General features: G+C 46.2%; 2 protein-coding genes across 2 annotated transcripts in view; one reads left to right on the top strand and one right to left on the bottom strand.

Moving 5' to 3' along the window:
• Positions 1 to 27: 27 nt before the first annotated feature.
• wdr83 (WD repeat domain containing 83) lies at positions 28 to 20494 on the bottom strand. Its single transcript, XM_063035850.1, has 9 exons — positions 20361 to 20494; positions 18731 to 18851; positions 15568 to 15673; positions 13569 to 13617; positions 11973 to 12099; positions 10749 to 10816; positions 10027 to 10135; positions 1403 to 1517; positions 28 to 381 (listed from the first exon to the last, which is right to left on the bottom strand). Exons 1-9 carry the CDS (start codon positions 20461 to 20463, stop codon positions 229 to 231), a joined length of 951 nt encoding a protein of 316 aa, XP_062891920.1. The 5' UTR covers positions 20464 to 20494; the 3' UTR covers positions 28 to 228.
• Positions 20450 to 27217, top strand: part of wdr83os (WD repeat domain 83 opposite strand) — a 6936-nt gene continuing 168 nt past the window's right edge. Inside the window, exons 1-4 of the mRNA XM_063035854.1 lie at positions 20450 to 20571; positions 24983 to 25088; positions 25425 to 25522; positions 27008 to 27217. The exon at positions 27008 to 27217 is cut by the window's right edge and continues 168 nt beyond it. Coding sequence (XP_062891924.1) covers positions 20537 to 20571; positions 24983 to 25088; positions 25425 to 25522; positions 27008 to 27074 — 306 coding nt within the window. The 5' untranslated portion in view covers positions 20450 to 20536 and the 3' untranslated portion in view covers positions 27075 to 27217. The remainder of the gene's footprint in view (positions 20572 to 24982; positions 25089 to 25424; positions 25523 to 27007) is intronic.

Raw genomic sequence — 27217 nt, 5'->3', positions numbered from 1 at the left:
GCCATCTGGAATTATGACACAGCTCAGTGAAACTCGGATTTTCCTTTATTCGTCACAAAACTGATGTGTAAATTATGGAGGGCAGAGATGCTGGGACAACTGCTAGTTACAGTTAACTACACTGTGGATCCCAGTGTGTCACGAGAGCAGGCTGACGAGAGTGAGAGTGTCTTTCCCTTAGTCTGTAACCAGGGCAGTGGCTGAGTGCTGGGAGCCTGTGCCAGAGTGTCACGTGGCTGTTTGCATCTCTGCTGCGTACGTTTGGTCTCCCCAGAGCTGCACGGTCCCCTCTGTGGCGATGAGCAAGCAGGAATGCGTTGGGTGGTAATTCAGACTCTGCACCACACCCTTCCCAACATTCAGTGTTGTAGCCTGGCAGCCCTGCAGACAGCAGACGCATCAAGTCAGAACCAATCACCACAAGCGTTTCAAAGTTAGATCAAAAACTCTGCTTAAAATTTGAAGTAAACATAAAAGAACAGACAGTAAGTGTTACCATATACTACCTTGAGATTCATTTAATTGCAGACATTCACAGGAAAAATACAACAGAATTTATGAAAAACTATTCCTAAACAAACAAAGACTGTTAGAGAATGTGCAAAAGACAAAATGCAGATAAAAATTTATACTGAGAACAAGAGTAGTAGAAAGGCATTAGAAGTGAAAATCAGTTCAGACGAATAATGAATAAAGTTATACACGCCAGGTCAAGAGCCTGATGGTTGTCGGGTAATAACTGTTCCTGAACCTGGTGGTGTGGGACCTGTTGGTTGTAGGGTAATAACTTCCTGAACCTGGTGGTGTGGGACCTGATGGTTGAGGGGTAATAACTGTTCCTGAACCTGGTGGTGTGGGACCTAAGCCTCTTTGTCCCTGCCTGCTGAGAGGAGGGAATTACTACCCACTTCGTCCATAGCAAGATCCCTCCAACTGCAACAGGATAAATACAAAATGGTGTGTTTGTCTGAGCTGGTTGGTAGACAGAGAAATACTGACAGTCTCCCTGCTCTGAATAGCAGGGCCTCTGTTTCAGACCCAGCCCCTTTCTGCCCACTGATGACAATGCAGTACTTTCTCGAACCACCCTGGTTGAAGTGTCCCCTCAATACTGCCTCTCCCCACTGCCCTACCAATAGCACAGCACTCTCAAAATCATTGCTGGGCTGTCAGTCTAGATTGACATTCACCTTCAACATGGAACCCAAACCCACGACCTTCTTACTCTGAGAAAAAGTGGGTGTCCCAGAGCCACAGCCAGGTCATCAAAGGGCTGTTTTTTCTGTGTGAGCTGGGACGACGACAGGCATTGGGCTGACTCTGTCCTATTCACGACTACAATGTCATCCAACAGTGTTCCAGAGAGAAGGGGAGGGTGGGAGTCAGGAAAGGGTTTACTCACCTCGACTAGATCCCAGAAATACACTTGCCCGTCCTCGGAGCCACTGACCACGTGTGTGTCGGACTCATTGAAGCAGCAGTCCAGCTTGTACTGTTGGCTCTTGTGGCCTGTGTACCTGTTTAAACAGAATGGAGGGCACTTTCACGAAACTGGCACAGACTGGGTGATTGTGGAGCATCTGCATTCAATCCACAGCAGTAATCCTGAGCTTTCTGCTACATATCACTTCAATTTTTAATCCCACTCCCATTCATGTTTTCTTTTTTTAAAATACTTTATTTTCAAAAATTTCAAAAACAATGAAATCAACAAGAACATACCAGCTTAGATGTATAAAAATGAAATAAGCAAAAAAAAAAGGACATAACATTAGAGGGATGCCTACTGTACAAAGTGCTCAAAAAAACTAAACATTAAATCTCAAATGAGGGCTGTGAGAAATCAGCTGGGGTGAAATTGCTCATCTGCCCCTGGCCTCGTCCAGGTAGGCAAGTAATGGATCCCAGATAGCTGAAAATCTTTTAATTGAATTGGTTCTCAAGAACCTAAGTTTCTCCATCCGTATGACTGAGATCATAGTGGGGTACCGCAAGGCTCAGTGCTGGGACCCCAGTTGTTTACAATATATATTAATGACTTGGATGAGGGAATTAAATGCAGCATCTCCAAGTTTGCGGATGACACAAAGCTGGGCGGCAGTGTTAGCTGTGAGGAGGATGCAGGGTGACTTGGATAGGTTGGGTGAGTGGGCAAATTCATGGCAGATGCAATTTAATGTGGATAAATGTGAAGTTATCCACTTCGGTGGCAAAAATAGGAAAACAGATTATCTGAATGGTGGCTGATTAGGAAAAGGGGAGGTGCAACGAGACCTGGGTGTCATTATACACCAGTCATTGAAAGTGGGCATGCAGGTACAGCAGGCGGTGAAAAAGGCCAATGGTATGCTGGCATTTATAGCGAGAGGATTCGAGTACAGGAGCAGGGAGGTACTACTGCAGTTGTACAAGGCCTTGGTGAGACCACACCTGGAGTATTGTGTGCAGTTTTGGTCCCCTAATCTGAGGAACGACATCCTTGCCATAGAGGGAGTACAAAGAAGGTTCACCAGATTGATTCCTGGGATGGCAGGACTTTCATATGAAGAAAGACTGGATGAACTAGGCTTGTACTCGGAATTTAGAAGATTGAGGGGGGATCTGATTGAAACGTATAAAATCCTAAAGGGATTGGACAGGCTAGATGCAGGAAGATTGTTCCCGATGTTGGGGAAGTCCAGAACGAGGGGTCACAGTTTGAGGATAAAGGGGAAGCCTTTTAGGACTGAGATTAGGAAAAACTTCTTCACACAGAGAGTGGTGAATCTGTGGAATTATCTGCCACAGGAAACAGTTGAGGCCAGTTCATTGGCTATATTTAAGAGGGAGTTAGATATGGCCCTTGTGGCTACGGGGGTCAGGGGGTATGGAGGGAAGGCTGGTGCAGGGTTCTGAGTTGGATGATCAGCCATGATCATAATAACTGGCGGTGCAGGCTCGAAGGGCCGAATGGCCTACTCCTGCACCTATTTTCTATGGCTTCTATATCAGCCATCCATCTCCGAAAGGAAGGAGGAGAAGGTGATTTCCATTCCCTCAAGATAAGTCTTTTGACAACAATCATCCCCAGCATCAGAGACTGTTGTATAGCTGCAGGGAAACAAACAGTAGATTGCGAGCAGCCAAATATAGCGAGACCAGCTTCCAAGGGGAAGGATCTTTTACAGACCTTTGAATACCAGTTGAATATTTTGGACCAAAATTCATTCAGTAATGGGAAAAACCAAAAGGTGTGTGACAACATGGCTTCCGTCCCTTGGCATCTATCACACATTGGCGAGACAGAAGGGTAAATCCTGTGCAATCTAAGTTTAGAGTAATGGAGACGGTGGACAGATTTAAACTGGATCAATTGGTGCCTACTGTTAACAGAGGAAGCCTGTATCATAGACAAACGCTTATCCCAGGCAGCTTCAGATAATTCATGCCCAACTCCTCTCTCCAGGCGTCTCTAATCTTCACAGTAGACGCTACAGTGCATTTATCAAATAAAGGTACAAGCTTAGAAACGAGATGCCTGGAGTCAGGAAGGTTCTTTAAAATATCAAAAAACACGTTTCCCTGGAAGGATTTCAAAATTACAAATCTTGGATTGAACGTAGTGTCTAATTTGTAAGTAACGAAAAAAGTGCGAATGAGGCAGCTCAAATTTCTCTTTCAGCAGACTAAATGTTGCAAACCATTCCTCTATGTACAGGTCTTCAATAGAAACTAGACACTTCTCCCTCCAAGCATGGTAGGTTTTATCTGACCATGAGGGTAGAAAGGAGTGATTGAAACAGATTGGTGTTTGTACAGAGGTCTCTGGTAAATTCAGAACACTCCTAACCTGATTCAGAATTCTGATGGAATTTTTCAAAACAAAACTCAAACTTTTTGAAGTCCCAGGCTTCTCTAACTTAGAGAATAGTATGGCTGGCAAGGAGGAATTGACAACAGAGTTAGACTCCATACATAGCCACAAGGGAGCCCCGGGGCCAGGTTATCCGGAGCCCCTGTTGCCAAAAGATTAAAGCCCTAGCATTGACAGCCCAGTAATAGTGTCTAAATACAGGTAATCCCAGCCCTCCTTCAGACTTGGGCTTTTGTAAATGAATTTTCGAAATCCTGTGATTCTTAAATTCCAGATATAAGACAATATTATGGAGTCCAACTCTTTAAGAAAAGCTGATGTAAGAAAAATGGGGAGATTTTGACAAAGATAGAGAAACCTAGGAAGGGAAACCATTTTAACTGAATTTATATGACCAATCATGGACAGAGGTAGGGTTTTCCAACTTTCTATATTCTGTTTAAGTTTTGAAATAAACTCCGCAAAGTTTAATTTGAATATTATTTTAGGATCTTTGGGGATTGTCAAGCCAAGATAAGTAAAGTGATCTTTAACTACTTTGAACCGGAAACTTTCCAAAAAACCCCGCGTGTAGTCGTTGGAGAGGGGCACTAAGTCACTTTTTGTCCAATTGTTTGAGTATCCCGATAGTCTGCCAAAAGAGGTGATTAAATCTAGAAGAGGGACTGACTTTTCTGAGTTTTGTAAGTAGAGTATCACATCATCAACATATAAACTAATAAGTGTTTCAATACCTCCCACTTTCAAACCCAGAATATTTGAGTGACTTCTTATTTTTAAGGCAAGGGGCTCCACCGTGGCGGCAAAATGAGACGGCAAGAGAGGGCACCCCTGCAGGACTGGACGGTGTAGGGGAAACAGAGTTGAATTGTCATCATTAGTTATAAGAGAACACATTAGGCTGGCATATATCGGTTTTACCCAAGATACAAATGACTCACCGAACCCAAACCTGTACAGTGACTCAAACATGTAAGGCCACTCAATCTGGTCAAAAGCCTTTTGTGCATCAAGGGACAAAATTGCTGCCCCATTAGCTTTCCCATGATCAGCATATACAGTATTAAGGAGGCATCTGACATTGGAAAAAGAGAACCTACCCGGGACAAATCCTGTCTGATCAGGATGAATGATAGATGACAAATGCCTATTGAGACAGTTAGCCAGCGTTTTAGTAATTACCTTTCTATCAATATTCTGAAGTGCAATGGGCCTATAGCTGGCCGGGTCTGTTTCCTCTTTACCTTTCTTTAAAATGAGGGAAATGTCAGCCTCGTACAATGTTCTAGGCAAGGCTTTATCTCTCTTAGAGCAAGATATCATTCTGAGGAGAAGTGGGGCAAGGATAGCACAGAATTTCTTATAAAATTCACAGCCAAATCCATCCAGCCCAACAGCCTTGCTGGACGGAAATGACATAATAGCAGAAGTTATTTCTTCCAATGTGAAGTCAGAATCTAAGTCCTACCTAGCAGTGTCACTGAGTTTCGGCATTACAAAAGAATCAAAGAAGTCATTCAAATCAGTTTGAGTGGCATTGCATTTAGAGGTGTAGAGTTCGCCGTAAAATTCTTTAAAATAGTCATTTATCTCCTTGGGGTTAGTTAACAGGGTACCCGGCCTCGATCTAATGCAATGAATTGACCTCAGGGCCTGGGTGCCCCTGAGCTGCCGCGCCAGGAGCTCCTCAGACTTGTCCCCATTTCCAAATGCTTTTGTCTTAATTTTAAGAGGAGGTTATTTACTGACTACCCAAGATACAATTGTACTCATATTTAAGCTTCATTATTTTAGTATAATCTTCAGAGGATTTCGAAGCCTGATATGTCGCTTCGAGGGCTGGGAGAGTATTCTCAATCTCTAATAATCGCCCTTCTCTCTCCCTCTTAGCAGCGGATTCATATGAAATTATATACCCACGAATTACAATTTTTAATGTCTCCCAGAATGTGGAATCTGACACTTCGCCATTATCGTTAATTTCTATAAAATCTTTTAATCTGGTGGTGATATATTCTATAAATTTCTTATCGGCGAGTAGGGAGGGGTTAAAACACCAGGAATAGCTTTGTTTGGAAAGGGAGGAATTTAGGGACATTGTCAAGGGGCTAATGTCAGAAATTAATCTATTGTGATATTTTGTATTGGTAACACGAGATATTAAATGAGAGTCAACCAAAAAATAGTCTATTCTACTATAAGGTTTGTGTACATGAGAATAATAAGAATAGTCCTTGTCGGTGGGATGTTGAACTCGCCAAATACCTACTAAATTCCTAGATCTCATCAAATTATTTAGGACCTGCACTGACACGATATTTGAGGGTGGGCGGGAGGACAATCTATCTAAATATGGATCCAGGTAGCAATTCAAGTCACCGCTGATTATTATATTTGAATACTGGCATCCGGAAGTAAATCAAAAACTCTCCTAAAACAATTTGGCTCGTCTGTGTTTGGACCATAAATATTAAGGAAGGTCAGTGGAAACAAATTAATGGTGCCAGAGATCATAATAAATCTGCCCAGAGGATCTGTGGTCATGGAAGTGAGTTGAAATGGAATATTTTTCCTAAAGAGGATAGCCACACCATGGGCATGAGAAGTAAATGGTGACTGGTAAACCTGCGATATCCAGCTAGACCTCAATCTGTGTTGCTCAGTTACTTTGATATGGGTTTCCTGTAGAAAAATCATATCTGCAGATAGAGAGATTTGAGATATCTAAAAACTTTATCCCTCTTAACAACATGACCACGGCCCTTAACATTCCATGAGACTATTGTAATATCTTTACCCTCCCAGCTGCGCTCTACCGCAAGGCCTCTGCATATGAGAATAAAAAATAGATTATTAGAGTTGAGCACAAACATAGTAAACAATGCAAAATAACTGGCAGCCTCAGAAGAACAAAACATTCACAAACAAAAAGCATGCCTGCGCTATAAACAGGAACAACACACACCCTAACCCACCCCCCTTCATGTCTCCCTAAACCAGACACATAGTTCCCCATTTCCATCCCAAAAGGAGCTGCTGGGCAGGTAACTAACATTACACAATTATCACAAACCCCCTCTCCGAGAAAATTTATAACACAAATTATATAATACCGTTAAACAGATGCTATTAGGGCTGGGGAGAGTTATCCAATTTCCGCACCTGAAGCTGAACATTCATGACACCCAAATTTAACCCTTATAATAACAAAAATATTTAGAACGTTCTCCGCAATTAAATCCCAGTGCAGCATACAGCATTGCAAAACTACATATAACAAGCAGGTCCCTCCCCATATCCCAACATGGAAACCGGCAGAAATATAAGCTGAATAAACAGTGTCAATACATCTACTCCCTTTTTCGTGCGTTATTCCTTTCCAAGAATCGTGCTGCTTCTATCGGGTCGTCGTATCCTTTAGGCGCTCTTCCATGTTGATGATAAATATAGAGCCTAGCCGGATACCGCAGAGTGTGCTTGATTCCTCCATCACACAGAGTTTGCAGTACATCTCGAAAGGCACGACGTTGAGTCATCACCTCTTTAGTATATTCCGGGAAGATCAAGACCTTGTTTCCCTTGTACTCCATGGGTTGTAGTCTGCTGCAGAGCAGGATCAGCTCTTTCACTGGAAAGTGATGGATACGTGCCAAGATGGTGGGCGGCTTAGCACTGGCAGCCGGCTTTGGCTGGAGAGAGCGATGCACGCAATCGACTTTAACCGGATACGGGAAATGCTCTTCCGAGCAATTTGGGAATCAGTCTGGAAACAAATTCAGTAGGTTTACCATCCTCCTCGCCCTCTTGTATCCCTACAATCTTAATATTATGTCTCCGGGAACGAGCCTCCAAGTCAAGCACTTTAGCTTCAAGCAGGCTGTTTTGTCTCATTAGCTCGGAATACTTAGCTTCAAGCTCTTGCACACGTGTTTCAAGGTCACTGGTGGTTAGTTCTTGATTAGCCACACAGGCTTGTAAGTCAGCCTGGGAGGCCACACACACCTCAAACTTGGTCTCAAAAACATCAAAGCGGTTGTTAATGCTGCGCAGAACTGACTGAGAAATCTCCTGATCTAATTCCTTGCACATGGCGTAAGTTTTATCCGGTGGTGTCTTAGACGCGGAGAAGTTCTTTACAGACCCGTCGTTAGCACTAACTTTGGTAGTTTGACAGTCGGCAGTCTTGGCTTTATTTGCCTTCGGCATTGTCAAACTTTTCCAGACACTCAGTTTAGACATACACTGTTGGCCTCTGATGAATAAAACACGGTATAATAATAATTTTATCGAGGCCTCGGAGAGGAGCGCCGACCAAACACCTCTAATCTATACGTATACGCATGCGCACTGGCACCACCCCCATTTGTATTTTCTGTCTACAGCCTCCTCCACTGTCAGTATTGAGGCCCACGTAAGCAACATCCTTTCTTGTGTTTATGCACTTTATAACCTAGAATAAATACTGATTGTTCCAATATGAACTCTTCTTTCATAACCACCCTTTACTGATGTCCCTCCTCATACCATTTCTTTACAATGCTCCTCCAATGGCCAGAACTTACTATGCTTAACATCTGATCCATACTTTCCCTATCAGCTACACCCGTACGTCTGCTTGTTAATATAAATATCTAGTCAGCCAATCATGTGGCAGCAACTCAATGCAGACATGGTCAAGACGGTCGGTTGCTATTTGGACCAAATACCAGAATGGGGAAGAAGTGTGATCGAAGTAATTTTGACTGAAATAATTGTTGATGCCAGACAGGGTGGTTTGAGGATCTCAGAATCAGCATTAATATCACTGGCATTATGTCATGAAATTTGTTGTTTTGCAGCAGCAGTACATCACAATGCGGAATAATTAAAAACTAAATTACAATAAGAAATATATACACACAAGTAAATAAGTACAACAAAAAGAAGATGTTTGTGAGGTAGTGTATACTGATTCATTGTCCATTCGGAAATCTGAGGGCAGAGGGGAAGATGATCCTAAAACATTGAGTATGTGTCCTAAGCTTCCTGTCCCTCCTATCCGATGGCAGCAAAGAGAAGAGGGCATGACCTGGGTGATGGACGCTGTGCTTTTGAGACAGCGCCTTTTGAAGGCGTCCTTGATGCTGAGGAGTCAGATGCCCACGATAGAGCTGGCTGAGTTTACAACTTCCTGATGCAACCAGTTAGAACGCTTCCTATGGTACACGTGTAGAAATTTGCGAGTGCTTTTGGTGACCTACAAAGTCTCATCAAACTCCTAATGAAATAAAGCTGCTGTCATACCTTGTTTGTAATTATATCAATGATACATCTTCAGAGAAGCTGACACCCAGGAACTGAAAATGCTCACCCTTTCCTCTACTGATCCCTCAATGAAGACTGGTGTGTGTTCCCTCAACTTCCCCTTCATGAAGTCCACAATCAATTCCTTGGTCTCACTGACATCGAGCACAAGTCTGTTGTTGCGACAGGACTCAACCAGCTGATCTATCTCACCCCTGTACACCTCCTCGTCAGCATCTGAAATTCTGTCAACAATAGTTGTGTCATCAGCAAATTTACAGACAGAGATTATTGGTAAACTCCTGGGATTTTCACGCACAACAGTCACTAGAGTTTAAGAGAATGGTGTGAGAAACAAAAGAAATCCAGTGAGCGGCAGTTTTGTAGTGAAAATGCCTTGTTAATGAGAGAGGTCAGAGGAGAATGGCCAGACTGGTTCAAGCTGACAGGAAGGGGACGGTAACTCAAATGAGCATGTGTTGCAACAGTGGAACGCAGAAAAGCATCTTTGGATGGACACCAAGTTGAACCTTGAAGTGGATGGGCTACAGCCGCAGAAGACCATGAACATACATTCAATGGCCACTCATTAGGCACATGAGGTACCTAATAAAGTGGCCATTGAGTGTATATTAACCAATATTCATTTAGTCCTTTGTCTTACATCTCTATCTTCCTACTCCTCTCCACCAGCCCTCTCTATACAACTGAAGGCATGGAGCAGTCAAGCACTGGGTGAGTACTGAGTGAATTGAATTGTGTTAAGTATGTTCTTTGGGGACTGGAGGATACAAGCAATTAGTCTGCGACACTGAGGGAGTTGTGCCCGTGAGTGAAGAGGCTTGAGAGTCACGTGACTGTGCTCTTCCTGCCTCGACAGCTTCACTTACTGTCCTAGTAACTCCCCAGTCTCCTTATCCAAGAGCCGAAGTGTGGAGTCCAGGCTGGAGCTCAGTGTACACTGCCCATCTCTGCTGAAACATACACTTGTTATTGGACCTGTATGAGAAAGAGACAGTAATCAGTAGAACAAGCGCAAAAGTAAACCATCAGTCCATCTGTAGCACAGTGAAACAGTCAGATGACTTGATAGAACAAGCAGACAGACTGAAAATCTGCTCATGTCATTATAAATATTAATCTAACTTCCAATAAAACTCTGCCTTCTCCTTTTCCATGCTCCACTCTGATTCCTGTCACCCTTTCCCTTCTCCTAACCTGCCCATTGGCTCCCGCAGTGCCCCTCGTCCTTCCCTTTCTCCCATGATCCACTCTCCTCTCCGATAAAATTCCTCCTTCAAACTTCACCTTTTCCAAGTATCATCTCCCAATTTATTTCTTCATCCCTCCTCCCCCACCTACCTACCTTCTCCCTCACCTCACCTCACCAATGGCCTGCCAGCTTGTACTCTCTCCCCTCCCCACCATCTTTCATTCTGGCTTCTGCCTCCTTTCTCTCCAATCCTGACGCAGGGTCTCAGCCCGAAACGGCGACTGTTTATTCCCCTCCAAAGATGCTGCCTGACCTGCTGAATTTTGACTCTGTTGTCGTACTAAAGAGAGTCAGACAGACGTACTTTTGTTCCATCATATCCAGCATCTGTTTACTCACTTCCAATGAAATCCGCAAACAGCTGTCCCATCCGAAGGTCATACCGCCGCACCCGTCCATCGACAGACCTAAAGGAGCACAGCATCAGGGTGGACAACAACCCTCGTCTATACAAGCCTCATTCCCAAAACCTCACTCGCTCCTTCCCACTCCACAGAGTGCTGGTGTCCCCACTCCACACACACTGGTTACAACGGTGACGTTCCCAGTCTCCACACACTGGTTACAGCGGTGACGTTCCCACTCCACACACACCGGTTACAATGGTGACGTTCCCAGTCCACACACACCGGTTATAATGGTGACGTTCCCACTCCACACACCGGTTACAACAGTGACGTTCCCACTCCACACACACCGGTTATAACGGTGACGTTCCCACTCCACACACTGGTTACAACGGCGACGTTCCCACTCCCCACACACCGGTTATAATGATGACATTCCCACTCCACACACACCGGTTACAATGGTGACGTTCCCACTCCCCACACACCGGTTATAATGATGACATTCCCACTCCACACACACTGGTTACAATGGTGACGTTCCCACTCCCCACACACCGGTTATAATGATGACATTCCCACTCCACACACACCGGTTATAATGATGACATTCCCACTCCACACACACCGGTTACAATGGTGACGTTCCCACTCCACACACCGGTTACAACAGTGACGTTCCCACTCCACACACACCGGTTATAATGGTGACGTTCCCACTCCACACACCGGTTACAACAGTGACGTTCCCACTCCACACACACCGGTTACAACGGCGACGTTCCCACTCCCCACACACCGGTTATAATGGTGACGTTCCCACTCCACACACACCGGTTATAATGGTGACGTTCCCACTCCACACACTGGTTACAACGGCGACGTTCCCACTCCCCACACACCGGTTATAATGGTGACGTTCCCACTCCACACACACCGGTTACAATGGTGATGTTCCCACTCTACACACACCGGTTACAGTGGTGACGTTCCCACTCCACACACACCAGTTACAGTGGTGACGTTCCCACTCCACACACACCGGTTACAATGGTGACGTTCCCACTCCACACACACCGGTTATAATGGTGACGTTCCCACTCCACACACACCGGTTATAATGGTGACATTCCGATTCCGCGCGCCACTAAATAGCGTTGATGTTCCCACTCTGCACACTGCCACACAGCGGTGACGTTCCCACCATAACTCTTACCCTGACAGAATTTCATGGTCGGAAACCTTCACGCTGGAGATCCCATCCTTTGCTTCATCGAGAATCTGAATGGGTTCTGTTTTCCGTGAGCGGCAATCCCAACATCTAATCGAGGTGTCAATGGAACCTGCAATCAGACGATCAGCCGGATTTGTCCTCAGTCTGAGAACTTACGCAGGGCAGAAAGTTGGAGGAAACTCCTTTGAACTCAACAGACAGCTGCGTCAGGGACTCCTGCTCTAAGCCTTCGCCATAAGTGGGTATAGCCACAAGGCAGTGGAGGTTTGAGATCAGAGTTTCCTTCTCCTCGATGAGCTGACGTGCCCCATTTGCTGGAAGCAACTCGATTTAAGACACCAGTAACCCACCTTTGTCGCTTGTCCTGTCAGTAGGGTTTAGTAGCTAAGCCACGTGTGAAGGCCAGGAGCTGGACTTGGTTCTACACACACACATCACTGGGAGCATTTTATAGGTCGTGAATGCTTGTCCCCGTTACCACCCCGGCTATGACTCCTTCAGGAACCAGACAGAGTGAATGACAGAAATACAGATTTGTCTCCCCCTCACAAGCGGCTTCTGTGTTGAGTTTGTGATGTGCAGGCCATTGATCATGTACTGGAAGGTGAGCTCGTGTTGGGTTTTGCTGTTTTTGGTCTACTATTGTGCAGCAAGACACTGAAAACTTGGCTGGCGCACTGTTCAGGCAGGTCAGATCGTTACACAGTGTACGTATTGAGCTAGAATAGGATAAAACAGAAACAATGCAGAATACAGTGTAAAAGCCACTGAGGAAGTGCAGTGCAGGCAAACAGTGAAGTGTAGATCATAATGAGATGGATTGGGAGGTCAAGTGTCCATGTTATCGTCCATGAGGTGTGTTCGAGGGTTCGGGTAGAAGCTGGCTGTCCTTGTGCTTGGATGTATGTGCTTCTGAGCTTTTGTATCTTCTGTCCAATGGGAGAGGGCAGGAGAGAATCGTAGATTGCACAGGGCCTTTGATTATTGTGGCTGCGTCACTGGGGCAGTGAGAAGTGTAGACAGGGTCCACGGAGGGGAGGCTGGTCCCTGTGATGTGCTGAGCTGTGTCCACAACTCTCTGCACTCGTTCTTTTACAATCAGTGCACGTGCGATTGGCTGAATGGCCTTCTGTCATAAATGTTTCAATTCTTCATGAAAAAAAACACTCCCAAACACAGGGTCCCTACCAGAACCACTGTGGGGAGGGGAAATAGCTGCCTTCTGCTCATCAGACTCTCCGCTAATAAATTATTTACCCTCTATCATCTTGCCACTGAATAGCACCCCACCCACTCTCTCCATCCACTCCCTAAATACAGCCCGAGTGAGAGTGAAGCTCCACTGAGAAGTCAGATCTGGAGAGAAGGGTTGGCAGATCCAGGGTGGAGAGCGAGCTGAGTCAATGTGCAACAATTTGCTGGGGCTCAGAGTTTGTCCCCAGAGTGAGCTGATCGTGCACAAGCTGATCTGAACCGAGGACTGTCAAACCTTCTGGAAGTGGACAACCATGGCTTTCAATATCACACACTGCCTCATCTGAGCAGTTTCCACATGCTTCCCTCCTGCAGCTTTCTCACCTGAAATAATGACAGTCGACTCCTCATTGAATTGAACGCAGTTCACTTTCTGTAAGAGAGGAGTGAGAGGCATTTCAGGCAGAGTAGAGGAAGGACTCTGGGGACGGTGAAGAGCAAAGAGATAGAGATATATAGCATGGAACAGACCCTACAACCCAGCTCGTCCAAGCCAACCACATTGTCTACATCAGCTCGTCCATGCATTTCCTGTCCATGTACCTGTTTTAAGTACTTTTTGAACACTGTAATTGTACCTGCCACTACCATTTTCTCTGACAGCTGCCCACTGCCCTCGGTGTGGAAAACCTGTGCCCCAGGTCCCTCTTAAATCTTCACCCTCTCACTTAAACCCAAGCCCTCTCGTTTTAGATTCTCCTACCCTGGGAAAAAGAATGGCAGTATAACCCTCTTATAAGGTCACCTCTCGGCCCCCTGCACTCCGTGTAAAAAGTGGCAGCCTGAACAGTCTCTCCTTATGGCTCAAGCTCTCCAATCTCACAACTATTCTTATCAAGTTTTTTCTGCATCCTTTCCATGCTTCCTCTGCCCTGGCAACCAGACAACCAGAACAGCACACCGTACGGTCACCACAGTGTCTGTGTCGCTGTAACGTGTCGCCCCGACAACTGTACTCAATGCCCTGACAGATAAAGGCAAGTGTGGCAAATGCCTTCTCCACCTCCCTGTCCTACAGTGTCCCATTTTCAGGGAACTATGTCCCTGTACCCAAGCAATGGAGTAGCTGCTACCACACAGTTCCAACAACCCAGCTCGGTCTGTGTGAGTTTGCACAATCCAACAACCCAGCGCGATCTGTGTGAGTTTGCACAATCCAACAACCCAGCGCGATCTGTGTGAGTTTGCACAATCCAACAACCCAGCTCGGTCTATGTGAGTTTGCACGTTCCAACAACCCAGCTCGGTCTGTGTGAGTTTGCACGTTCCAACAACCCAGCTCGATCTGTGTGAGTTTGCACAATCCAACAACCCAGCTCGGTCTGTGTGAATTTGCACAATCCAACAACCCAGCTCGGTCTGTGTGAATTTGCACAATCCAACAACCCAGCTCGGTCTGTGTGAATTTGCACAATCCAACAACCCAGCTCGGTCTGTGTGAGTTTGCACAATCCAACAACCCAGCTCGGTCTGTGTGAGTTTGCACAATCCAACAACCCAGCTCGATCTGTGTGAGTTTGCACAATCCAACAACCCAGCTCAGTCTGTGTGAGTTTGCACAATCCAACAACCCAGCTCAGTCTGTGTGAGTTTGCACAATCCAACAACCCAGCTCGGTCTGTGTGAGTTTGCACGTTCCAACAACCCAGCTCGGTCTGTGTGAGTTTGCACGCTCTTCCTCTGATCATATGGGTTCCCCCCACCCCAGGTGCTCCAGTTTCCTATCACTTCTCGAAGACATGCAGTTTGGTGGATAATTGGCTGCAGTAAGTTGTGGCTGGTGTGTAGGCGAGTGGTGGAAGCTGGGAGGAAGGTTCCGGAACCTGGTGATGTGAGTCCTGAGGCTCCTGTACCTTCTTCCTGATGGCAGTAGTGAGAAGTGAGCGTGTGCAGGTGGTGGTGGTGGTGGAGGGGGGGGGGGGTTGATGGGAATATGGGGAGAAGAAAATGAATTAGCAGGAGAAAGGAACTAGTGTTGAAATGGGTGGTTGATGGACACCACGTACTTGATGGGACGAAGGGCCTGTTTTGTGCTGTGTTTCTCCATGAATCAATCACACTGCTGAAGACTGGAGGTTGACCACCAGCTAAAACAACAAAGCTGCACCTGGGTTGGAGAAGGGAGACTATCGAGCACCACTGGTTCCTTAATAAGGTCATACCGAACCGTGTTTTCACCACCCCTCTCCTCCACACCATCCCGTCCCAGGACAGCCCCAACACCACAGTGTGTTGCCCTTGCATCTCATCCACCATCCCACAAGGGCAGACACCACCGTAGCTTGTTGGTGACACGGTATCTATGTACCAGAGCCCCTCTTACCCCGCCGTGGCCGCGAAACTTCCGCACCAGCTGCCCCGTCGCCACGTCCCACAGTATGATGGTTTTGTCACCGCTGCACGAACAGATCTGGCTGTTATCGCAGGACCTGCAAAGGTGAAAGGTCAGACAGCTGAGGGCAAACCAGTGTCAGAATGGTGCATAAAACACTTGGACAAAGCACTGGGCCTGGTGATCGGGGAGGAGAGTGTTGGCACAGTGATAAAACAACAGATGGGACAAAGAAAACAGGAAAGATTAACCAGCACTCCCACTCTCAATCGTCTAGGTAGTGATCGCCAGCCAGCCTTATTAAGCCCAAGATCCCCAAACTCAGCCTTAGTGAAAGGCAGAATCGACCTACTAAATCATTTAGCAAAAAAACAGCTCAGATTGTACTTCCAACTTGAGGCCTTTTATTCAGGCTGATTGTATTTGAATTACATAAAATGCTTTTGTCAAACTTTCAAATTAATTCAACCAAGAAAACACTGTAACTAGCATATCAAACAGGTCATAGCTGTCTTTCTTTAAGAATATTACAATACTTCATACCTTTAATTCTAAGTTTCATTATTTAATTTTATTTCAACATGAAAAATAAATGAATAAAAATTGACTGTTGCACTCAGTGTGATGACTGGGGCCGAATACTTTCAGCTAGTTCCCTGAAATTTGGCTCATAAAGACAGCCAGTCTGAGACAGGCTGTGAGGTGTCTGTCAGTAAGAGAGCTCCTGTACTTAAGATTTAATAGTTTTCATCTGTGAAAATGCAATTTCACACAGATAAGTTGACCCAAAGTAGGCACTGACTTTTAGTGCACATGCGGTGAGACGAGGAAACTTCTCCCTGTTAACAAGCCCCCAAAAGTCACCGTCCCTTGATCTTGCTTTAAGCTCGATGTCATTTTGCAAATCAATTATTTCCATTTCAGTATCACTTGGCACACCAAATACTTGCTGGAATTTGGCTGCTATCTGATCTATATTGATCGGCAGAAACGGGTTTGAAATAAATGCAGCAATATCTTTCATGACGTTCAACTTCTCAAAACACCGATCGAACTCTATTGCCAGTTTGTCTAGATAAGCACAATACTGCTCAAGGTGAAAAGCATTTTCTTCCTTGATGGCCTATAACATTTTCTCCAAGTTGGAAAAGTGCGTCAGCCTCCCGTTCTCTAAATTTGAAATCCAAATACCGAACTTGGCCTTAAACGCATTTACTGTGCTTTTCATGGGGGGCAGGTATTGGTCTTTTCCCATGAGCTTGTTGTTAAGTGCGTTTAATTTAGCCGTTATGTCTGTCAGAAATGCTAAATCCAGTAGCCACGCATCATCTGACAGCTCCTCGTGCTCGTTTCTTGTTGACAGGAAAGTCTTTATCTCAGGCAGCAAGTCAACAAATCGTTGCAGCCCTTTGCCGCCACTCAACCACCGAACATCAGCATGAAGAATTATGTCTCCGTCAGCAGCATTGAGCTCATCCAATAACGCCTTGAATAAGCGGCGCTGAAGCACTTTTGCTCGAATCAAGTTTATCAGTTTGACCACCAGTGTCATTATGTGAGAAAAGTCCACCACCTTCCCAGCCAAGGCCTGCTGATGAATCACACAGTGATAAGCCAGGAAGCTGGGAAAATCAGGGTCATTACGGCACAGCGCTATAAAATCAACCCGCACACTGCGTATTGCTCAGCCCCATCAGTAGTAATTGCCACCAGTTTATGAATGGGGATGTCATGTTCACAGACATACTTTTTAAACTCATTGTAAATATCCTCACCTCTCGTTCTCTCCTCTAATTGCAAAAGAGTGAGGAAGTCCTCCTTTGTTGTAAAATTCTGGAAGGCCATTCTGACAAATAGAACAAGCTGAGCTGTTTGCATTACATCCAGGGATTCATCGAACTGCAGTGAAAAATATTCACAGAGTGACAAGTCCTTTAACACTTGTCGATCCACGTCCTCTGACAGTGACTCTACCCTCCTCGTCACTGTTGCAGGGCCAAGCGGTTATATTACGTATTGCGGTTTTGATGTCGTTTTTGTTTTTAAAGTCATTGAAAGCAGTCTCTGCGGTAATGGCCATTGCTTCCTTGAATAAATTGCCATCTGTAGAAGGCTTCTTGTGTTTAGCCAAAAGGTGACTTACACGAAATGATGCTTCAACAGCAGCCTTATTTTGCGCAGCATCTTTTGTGAAAAACGATAGAAATTCCTTTTCCCATTCTGGATGGAATTTGTACATTCTCGCTTTTCGTGGAGCCTCCGCCATGCTAGTGAGCTACCGTGCAGGGTATCACCAGCGAGTGCCGTATACTGATGTTTGCGACAGTCTGTACTCTTACCTAATCTAATTGGTCTCTGTGATGCAGCACAAACTGTGCTGAAAAAATACAACAGCTAAGTCAAAAGAGAGAGAGAGAGAAAGAGAGGTGCTAACTTCTCAGTAAAAACTAAAATTAATGCTAATTACTAGCACACTATCCGAAATGTTAAACATGAATTCCTGCTATCAAAGACAAAAAATTCAAAAGAAAGGAAGAGCAGTACAACCGATCAAACTTTTGCATCACTGACGTATTATAAATAGCAGCATAATAGAGTCAAAACCGAATAAAGTTGATCAAATTTTAGTTAAGTCATGAATGTATAAGAGAGTCATTTTTACCCACACGTGTTGTTTTCTTTCGCTGTCGGACAGTTTGCCGGTTGTTCGTTTATGTTTAAGATAAACGAAGCTCTCCCATGCTCCACAGAAATTTGACAGACATCGGCAATAGTCACATGATGTCAGCACATATGTGACGCACGACGCTGGGCAGTGGGAAAAGAGAAACACAATAACCAGGGAAAGCAACTAAGTGTGGGTTAAAAACGACTCACATATGCACTCTAGGGGTAAAATTTGCTTTTGCATCAAAAGGTTTATCAGGCATAATGTATTTGTGTATTTATTTTTCTTTTTTTTTCAGGATCTACTGGGAAAGTCTCAAAGATCGACCGGTCGATCGCAATTGACTGGTTGGCGACCACTAGTCTAGGGGAATGAAGGAAGAATGCAGCAAACAGATTGGCCAGCAGGATGCAGCACAAGGAGATGACAGCCTTGCAAGGATGGAAAGTGGCGTCAGTGCACACAGCCTCTCCCGGAGCGCCTTACCCAGCTGCATCCAGAACCTCATATCCATGGCCAGTGTAGGTCTTCAGGAGCGTTCCTCGATGTGGATTCCACAGCTTCAGGGTCTTGTCACTGCCACAGGTCAGGCAATAATTACCATCCACTGGAAGGGAGCAAAAAATATGACAGCCAAAGGATTACCAAACATGCAGCATGGACAATTGTCCTTGACGATAAACACCAGCACTTCTCCAGCACTAATGCGATTCAAAACCCAGTGACTAGGTTGCCTGTAATACACCAGTTACCATTCTGTCTCAGTGTTGCAGCTGTGCATAACTTGGCTCGCCCCTTCGGTAACAAATGTTCAGCAAACAAAACCCAAGCTGACGCCACTTGGGAGTTTGGTCAGGAAGCTGATGTGGTGGAGTGTTTGAGATTTATAAGTGAAGATGCCACAAGAGTGAGTTTGAATTAGCTGGGAAGTGAATACAGCAGATGATGGACTATCATAGAATCATAGAAATCTACTCTATAGTAACCCACTGTAGAAACTGCCTAGAATTTCCCTAACACATAGCCCTCTATTTTTCTAAGCACCATGTACCTATCAAAGAGTCTCTTAAAAGACCCTGTTGTATCTGCCTCTACCATTGTCGTTGGCAGTGCATTCCGTGCACCCATCACTCTGTGTAAAAAAAATTGGCCTCTGACATCCCCCTTGTACCTACTTCCACAACTAATGCAAGATTTGTCTTGAATTCGATCTCTGAAAATCCATCATAATGGATCTGTCCTGTCCATCCCTCTTCACCCGGTCTGCAACTTATAACCCACTTCTCACTTGTCCAGCATTGACTGGAATGAAATGGTAATTTTTGTTCCTCTTCCCGCAGATGTTGCCAGCACTGCTACGTGTTTCCAGCATCTGTTTAATCTTCCATAATGCTCTGCATAATTCCACTGCTCCATCACAACACAATTTATAACAAACAACAGGAATTCTGCAGATGCTGGAAATTCAAGCAACACACATAAAAGTTGCTGGTGAACGCAGCAGGCCAGGCAGCATCTCTAGGAAGAGGTACAGTCGACGTTTCGGGCCGAGACCCTTCGTCAGGACTAACGAAGGGTCTCGGCCTGAAACGTCGACTGCACCTCTTCCTAGAGATGCTGCCTGGCCTGCTGCGTTCACCAGCAACAATTTATAACATATATTTTGCATTCGAAAACTAAGCCCGGGAGATGTCTAGCAATTTTTATCTCAGATGCAGCTCGAATTATTCACTTTGTTGAACACCCAGTCACCAACACAGGTGTGCATCATAAAACAGTTGCAAAGTTCAATGTACATTTACTATCAAAGTATATATACTATATTTAACTTTGAGACTCGTCTCCTTACAGGAAAAGGACCCATTAAAAAGAAGGCAGTGACGAAGGGTCTCGGCCTGAAACGTCGACTGCGCCTCTTCCTAGAGATGCTGCCTGGCCTGCTGCGTTCACCAGCAACTTTGATGTGTGTTGCTTGAATTTCCAGCATCTGCAGATTTCCTGTTGTTTGCAAAAAGAAGACAGTCCTCCCCACCACTGGGGGGCGTCTCTGCTGCATAGTTCCTCAGTGTTGCGGCCCCCACGCTAACTGGCTTCGGTCTCAGCGGGCAGCACTCACCGTTGAAGCGCACGGCTCTCACGGCGCCCTGCTTGCACTCCAACTTTCTGAACTGTTCGCTGGGAAACTGCGGGGCCCGCGGCCGCGGAGCGGGGAATGTCATCCTCAGCCCGGCCCCGCCGCTGGCGGAGGACTTCCGCTTCCGGGGGCAAAGTGACGAACCTGCCGTCAGCATCATGGCGGACCCTCGGAGACCCAACAAGATCCTGCGGTAGGGGAGAGCCGGGTGTACAGAGAGAGAGAGGGGCCCGTGTGTGTGGTGCCGGGTGCAGAGAGAGAGAGAGAGGGGCCCGTGTGTGTGGTGCCGGGTGTACAGAGAGAGAGAGAGGGGCCCGTGTGTGTGGTGCCGGGTGTACAGAGAGAGAGAGGGGCCCGTGTGTGTGGTGCCTGGTGTACAGAGACAGAGAGGGGCCTGTGTGTGTGGTGCCTGGTGTACAGAGAGAGAGAGAGGGGCCCGTGTGTGTGGTGCCGGGTGTAGAGAGAGAGAGGGGGGCCCGTGTGTGTGGTGCCTGGTGTACAGAGAGAGAGAGGGGGCCCGTGTGTGTGGTGCCGGGTGTAGAGAGAGAGAGAGGGGCCCGTGTGTGTGGTGCCTGGTGTACAGAGAGAGAGGTCCGTGTGTGTGGTGCCTGGTGTACAGAGAGAGAGAGGGGCCCGTGTGTGTGGTGCCTGGTGTACAGAGAGAGAGGTCCGTGTGTGTGGTGCCGGGTGTAGAGAGAGAGAGAGGGGCCTGTGTGTGTGGTGCCGGGTGTACAGAGAGAGAGAGGGGCCCGTGTGTGTGGTGCCGGGTGTACAGAGAGAGAGAGAGGGGCCCGTGTGTGTGGTGCCTGGTGTACAGAGAGAGAGAGGGGCCCGTGTGTGTGGTGCCGGGTGTACAGAGAGAGAGAGAGGCCTGTGTGTGTGGTGCCGGGTGTACAGAGAGAGAGAGGGGCCCGTGTGTGTGGTGCCTGGTGTACAGAGAGAGAGAGGGGCCCGTGTGTGTGGTGCCGGGTGTAGAGAGAGAGAGATGGGCCCGTGTGTGTGGTGCCGGGTGTACAGAGAGAGAGAGGGGCCCGTGTGTGTGGTGCCTGGTGTACAGAGAGAGAGAGGGGCCCGTGTGTGTGGTGCCGGGTGTAGAGAGAGAGAGATGGGCCCGTGTGTGTGGTGCCGGGTGTACAGAGAGAGAGAGGGGCCCGTGTGTGTGGTGCCTGGTGTACAGAGAGAGGGGCCTGTGTGTGTGGTTCCGAGGTCGGGAGAGAGAAAGAGCCGGGTGTTTGGGGTCCGGTGAGAAGGGAACTGGAGAGCCAGGGGTGTGGACAACTGGGGTCTTGGGTCCGGGAGTAAGGGAAGAGTCGGGTGTACGGGGTCGGGCCAAGAGAGCAGAATGTTTGGAGTCAAGGATGAGACGGCGATGGGATTACACACCCCCACCCCTTCTGAAGTAGGGAGCATAAAGACACTTGGACAATATCTAACTGTCTGGGTACCATATCCGATGCGGACTTTGGTGACCATGGTTTTCCATATAAATCTATCCTTCGTTTTTTGGATGACTTCCATTTCCTCGATGTGTCGCCACCTGGCTATGCTTTTGATATATATAAACTGAGGTCTTCCTCTGGGATTACTCCCCTCAATCTTTCCAGAGAGTATGAGTTTTTTCAGTTCATCTTTCCGCATGATGTGTCCTAGCAATCTGAGTTGTCTTTCTCTTATTGTTGGTATGAGTGATCGAACTGCTTGGGCTCTTCTGAGAACTTCTTCATTTGATGTGTGTGTGGTCCATGATATTTTTAACATTCTCCTGTAGAACCATAATTCAGCTGCTTCTAGTCTCTTTTCCATTGCTGGGGAAATGGTCCAGCATTCACTTCCATAAGTCAGGACAAAATAAATGTAGCACTGCAGTATTCTGTTTTTAGTGTACATGCTCATCTTTCTGTCTGTTAATATGGTCTTCATCTTTTGGAAAGCTGCTTTCGCCATTGCTATTCTGTATTATCAGGATTAGGAAAAGTCAGCATGGATACATGGGAACAAAGCTAAAAGCATTGAGAAATGCAGAGAGAAACAGGCCCATCGACTCGGTGCTGACCGTTCTCTCCCAGGATTTTAGTACTCACCTAGCCACTAGGAGTGACGATTTGTCAGTGGGTTTGCTTAATCCTGGCAAAATATGGGTTTGGAGTGCCAGGTACTTCAGTACAATGTCGGATTTGTATCTCCTGACAACATAGCCCTTCAAATCTGCCGCTTCTGAGAGCAATCTTATTCTCCCACTTATTTCCCTGCACTATTCTCAATCACATGCCCATCAAATCAACCCCCCAAATCTCCAGGCCTCTACCTACGCTGGGGGGCAGTTTAAGGCTGTGAGGTAACCCATGAATTTACATGGAGGGTGAGAGAAATCCATGTGGTCACAGGAAGAACATGTGAACTCGAGACTGACAACACAAAAGATCAAATCACAGAAGGTGAGGCAGCAGCACTGCAGCTGCATCACCCCAGTTGAGAAACGTGTATTTTACGAAGAGATGCAGTGCAGAATAGATCCTTCCAGCGCTTCAAGTCACACCACCCAGCAACACTGCTTTAACCCTACCCCTACCCCAATCATGGGAGAATTTACCTACCTACCTGGTACATCTTTGGACTGTGGGAGGAAACTGGAGCACCCGAGGAAAACCCACGCATTCCACAGGGCGGACGTACAGAGACTCCTTACAGAGGTCGCTGGGGTTGAACTCTGAACTTTGATGTCCCGAGCTGTAATAGTGTCTCACTGACTGCTACACTGTCCTGGCGCTTTCTGAGTTGCGACTATAAGGATACTACCTGTAGGCCTGGGCAAGCCAACTGCTGAGGTGTTCCTGGATTTCCAGTAGGTCTTCTGCAAAGAGCCATTCTCGGGATTATTAAGCATAATAAGAGCGCATTGGATCGAGGAGGGAATCCTTCCATGGACTGAGAACGAACTAACAGATGGAAAACAAAAAGGTCTTTTTTACGTTTATTTATTGAGATACGGTGTGGAACAGGCCCTTTGAGCCACACCTCACAGCAGTCCCCGACTGAACCCTAGCCGAATCACGGGACAATTTACAAAGACCGATTGGTACATCTTTGGACTGTGGGACGAAACTGGAGCACCTGGAGGAAACCCATGCGGTCACAGGGAGACGTTCCTTACAGACTGGCGGGAATTGAGCCCGGGTCGCGGGTACTGTAAAGCGTTGTGCTAACCACTACGCTACCCTGCTGCCCTATTACACCTGGACTGCAGTGTGTTGGGATCTGTGTCTAGTCAGATGCGACAGAGGTCAGTGCTGTTCACAGTGAAGATCACTGATGGAGATGAAGGGATAGAATGTAACATACCCAAGTTTTTTTGATAATTTAAAGTGATGTGTCTGTGAGTGATGCAGAGAGATGTCACGCTTTATAGGCAGGCTAAGTGAATGAGCGTGGATTTCACAGGTGGGATATAATGTAGCAAAGGATAAGGTTCATTTGGGTTGAAAAATGAAACAGCCACTTGTTAAAGTCAAACAAATATTTGATAGTTTGTGGGCATGGGATTCTGCAGATTCTGGAATCTGGAGCAACACACAAAAATTCAAAGTAACATTTATTATCAGACTGCACACGTCACCACATGCAACCTGAGATTCATTTTCTGCGGGCATATTTAGCAACAAATCTATAGAACAGTAACTGTAAATAGGATCAATGGACAACAAACTGCAAATGCAGATATAAATAAATAACAATAAATAATGAACATGAATTAGCAAGATCAAATAGTCCTTAAATGAATGTAACTATACCCTTTTATTCAAGGGTCTGATGGTTGAGGGGTAGTAACTGTTCTTGAACCTGGTGGTGCGAGACCTGAGGCTCTTGTACCTTCTACCTGATGGCAGCAGCGAGAAAAGAGCATGGCCTGGGTGGTGAGGATCTTTGATGGATATTTCATGTAGATGTGCTCAATGGTTAGAAGGGTTTTAGCCGTGATGTACTGGGCCAAATCCACTACCTTTTGTAGGATTTTCCATTCAATTGTATTGGTGTTCCCATACCAGGCCGTAATGCAGCTAGTGAATACGCTTTCCACCACATCTGTAAAAGTTTGCCAAGGTTTTTGATGACACACCAAACCTCCAGAGTCTCCTGAGGAAGTAGCGATGCTGTCGCGCTTTCTTCGCGATTATATTAATTTGACAGGTCCTCTGAGGTAGTGACACCCAGGAATTTAAAGTCACAAAAAGGTGGAAGAACTCAGCAGGTCAGGCAGCATTTATGGAGGGAAATGGACACTTTGAGACTCTTCATCTGGACTGAAAGATGGGGATGAGTAACCAGTACAAAAATATAGAACTGAGATGAAAAGACATTTCTTTCTTCAGTGAATTATGGATCTTTGGAATTCTCTGCTTCAGAGAACTGGATGCTCTGACATTAAATTAATTCCTGTTTGAAATCGGTAGTTTTTTAGACATTTGAGGGAATTGAACGACATGGGATCAGGCGGAAGCAGGACGTGAGGACAGGGTTTAGCCCTGAACTTCATGAATGGCAGAGCAGGCTCAGTGACGGGTGCTGAACGGCTGCCACTTGCTTCTAACAATTCTGCTTTCTTGCAGGTACAAGCCGCCCGCCAGTGACAGTAATCCAACGCTGGAGGACCCGACGCCCGATTACATGAACCTGCTGGGCATGATCTTCAGTATGTGTGGGCTGATGTTGAAGGTATTCACATCCCTTGTCCTGCTCTTCCTCCCCCTTTCCCGAAATGGGCTCATTGTTCCCTGTGGAGAGGCTGCATTGTGAGCGACTCCCTCTGAATGGTGTTAGGCGAGTCACCGTGAGCAACTCCCTAGGTACGGTGTTAGGCAAGTCAACTCATTGCTGCCTTCATACACAGTTCCAGAACAGAGGACTTAGCTGTTTCTTTTTCTAATCTCCCAATCAAACTTGGCATCATTTGGGTCTGGGGGTGGGTTTTTTTTTATATACACTGGTTTGGGATTGAGAGTGTGACGTGTAGTGTGTCCAGTCTCTAATGGCCGTCTCCTCCTTTCCCAGTTGAAATGCTGCGCTTGGATTGCCGTGTACTGCTCTTTCATCAGCTTCGCTAACTCCCGCAGTTCGGAAGACACCAAACAGATGATGAGCAGTTTCATGTGAGTGAAACCCATTATTTTTAACCACATCAGAATCAAGTTTAATATCGCCAGCTTATGTCGTGAAAATTGTTAACTTTGGGGCAGCAGTACAATGCAATACATGAAAAATACAGAGAAAAACTGTTACTTTCAGTAAATTTATATATGTATGTTAGATAGTTAAATAGTGCAAAAACAGAAATAAAAAGTGAGGTAGTGGTCACGGGTTCAATGCCCATTCAGAAATTGATGGCAAAGGAGAAGAAGCTGTTCCTGAATCGTTAAGTGTGTGCCTTCAGGCTTCTGTATGTTTTTTCTGATGGTAGCAATGAGAAGAGGGCATGTCCTGGCCACATTAATGGCACAGTGCTAGAGGTGATCCCTCACAGTGCCGGAGACCCAGTTCAATCCAGACCTTTAGCTATCTCCGGGTGGAGATTCCACGTTCTCCCTGTGACTGAGTGCGTTTCCCCCCGCCTCTCAAAGTCGGCTGCTGTATATTGCTGCTAATCAGCAGGTGAATGATAGAACGTTGGGGAAGTTGAGGAAAATGTGGGGAAATAAAAATGGATTGATCTAGGTTTGGGTTCCTAATAAAGTGGCCACTGGGTGTGTTTCTGTTTGTTCGTGGTCTTCTCTTGCTGCTGCCAAGGTTTGACGAGTTGGGTGTTCAGAGATGCTCTTCTCCACACATCCTGTCTGCTTGAACCGATCTGGCCATTCTCCTCTGACCTCTTGCATTAACAAGACGGGTTCGCCCCCATAACTGCCAGTCACTAGATGTTTTTAGTATTTCCGCACCATTCTGTCTAAACTTTATTGACTGTTGTGTGTGAAGATCTCTGGTGGTCAGCAGTTTCTGAGATACTCAAACCACCCCATCTGGCACCAGCAATCAGTCAAAGTCAGTTAGATCACATTTCTTCCCAATTCTGAAGATTGGTCTGAACAACATCTGAACCACTTGACCATGTCTGTGTGCTTTTATATATTGAGATGCTGCCACATGATTGGCTGATTCGATATTTGCATTAATGAGCAGACGCACAGGTGTATTTAATAAAGTGGCCACTGAGTGCAGTTTGGCAGAGACTTGGTGGGCTATAGAGCCTGAGTTTGTGCCACAACTGCCTCTGAATTTATCACATCAGGACATTACAGAACACCATACAGATGGCGAAGAATTTTTGAAGCGCAGACAGTTTTATCTCCTCCAAAGGACAGTATGCTGCTCCCTAGCTAAGTTGATAAATGCTGTTTTGTAGTGGGCCTCAAACAGGGAAGGTTGGGAAGGTTAAACATAGAAACATAGAAAATAGGTGCAGGAGTAGGCCATTCGGCCCTCCGAGCCTGCACCGCCATTTATTATGATCATGGCTGATCATCCAACTCAGATCACAGTGGTGAAGTGATTAGTTGTTAGGCAGTCAAGGGGGCTGGGTAGCTGTGCGATTTGATTTGTGTAAGCTCCTCACCAAGTCCCTTCTGTCTTTGGCTTTGCAGGTTGTCGATTTCAGCTGTGGTGATGTCGTACCTTCAGAACCCACAGCCCATGTCACCGCCGTGGTAAAAGGTGTTGCCACATTCACCTCTGGTAATGCACACGGGAGGGAATACCGTAAATCCAGTCCTTCCCCACCCTCCTCCTCGATGCAGGAACTCGCCTCCCTCCCCTGCCCTATCACTAGGGCAAACATTTATGCCGAGGGTACA

The sequence above is a fragment of the Mobula hypostoma genome, chromosome 29 (genome assembly GCF_963921235.1).
Source record: "Mobula hypostoma chromosome 29, sMobHyp1.1, whole genome shotgun sequence".
Taxonomy (NCBI): domain Eukaryota; kingdom Metazoa; phylum Chordata; class Chondrichthyes; order Myliobatiformes; family Myliobatidae; genus Mobula; species Mobula hypostoma.
This window is presented reverse-complemented; position numbering and strand designations above follow the sequence as displayed.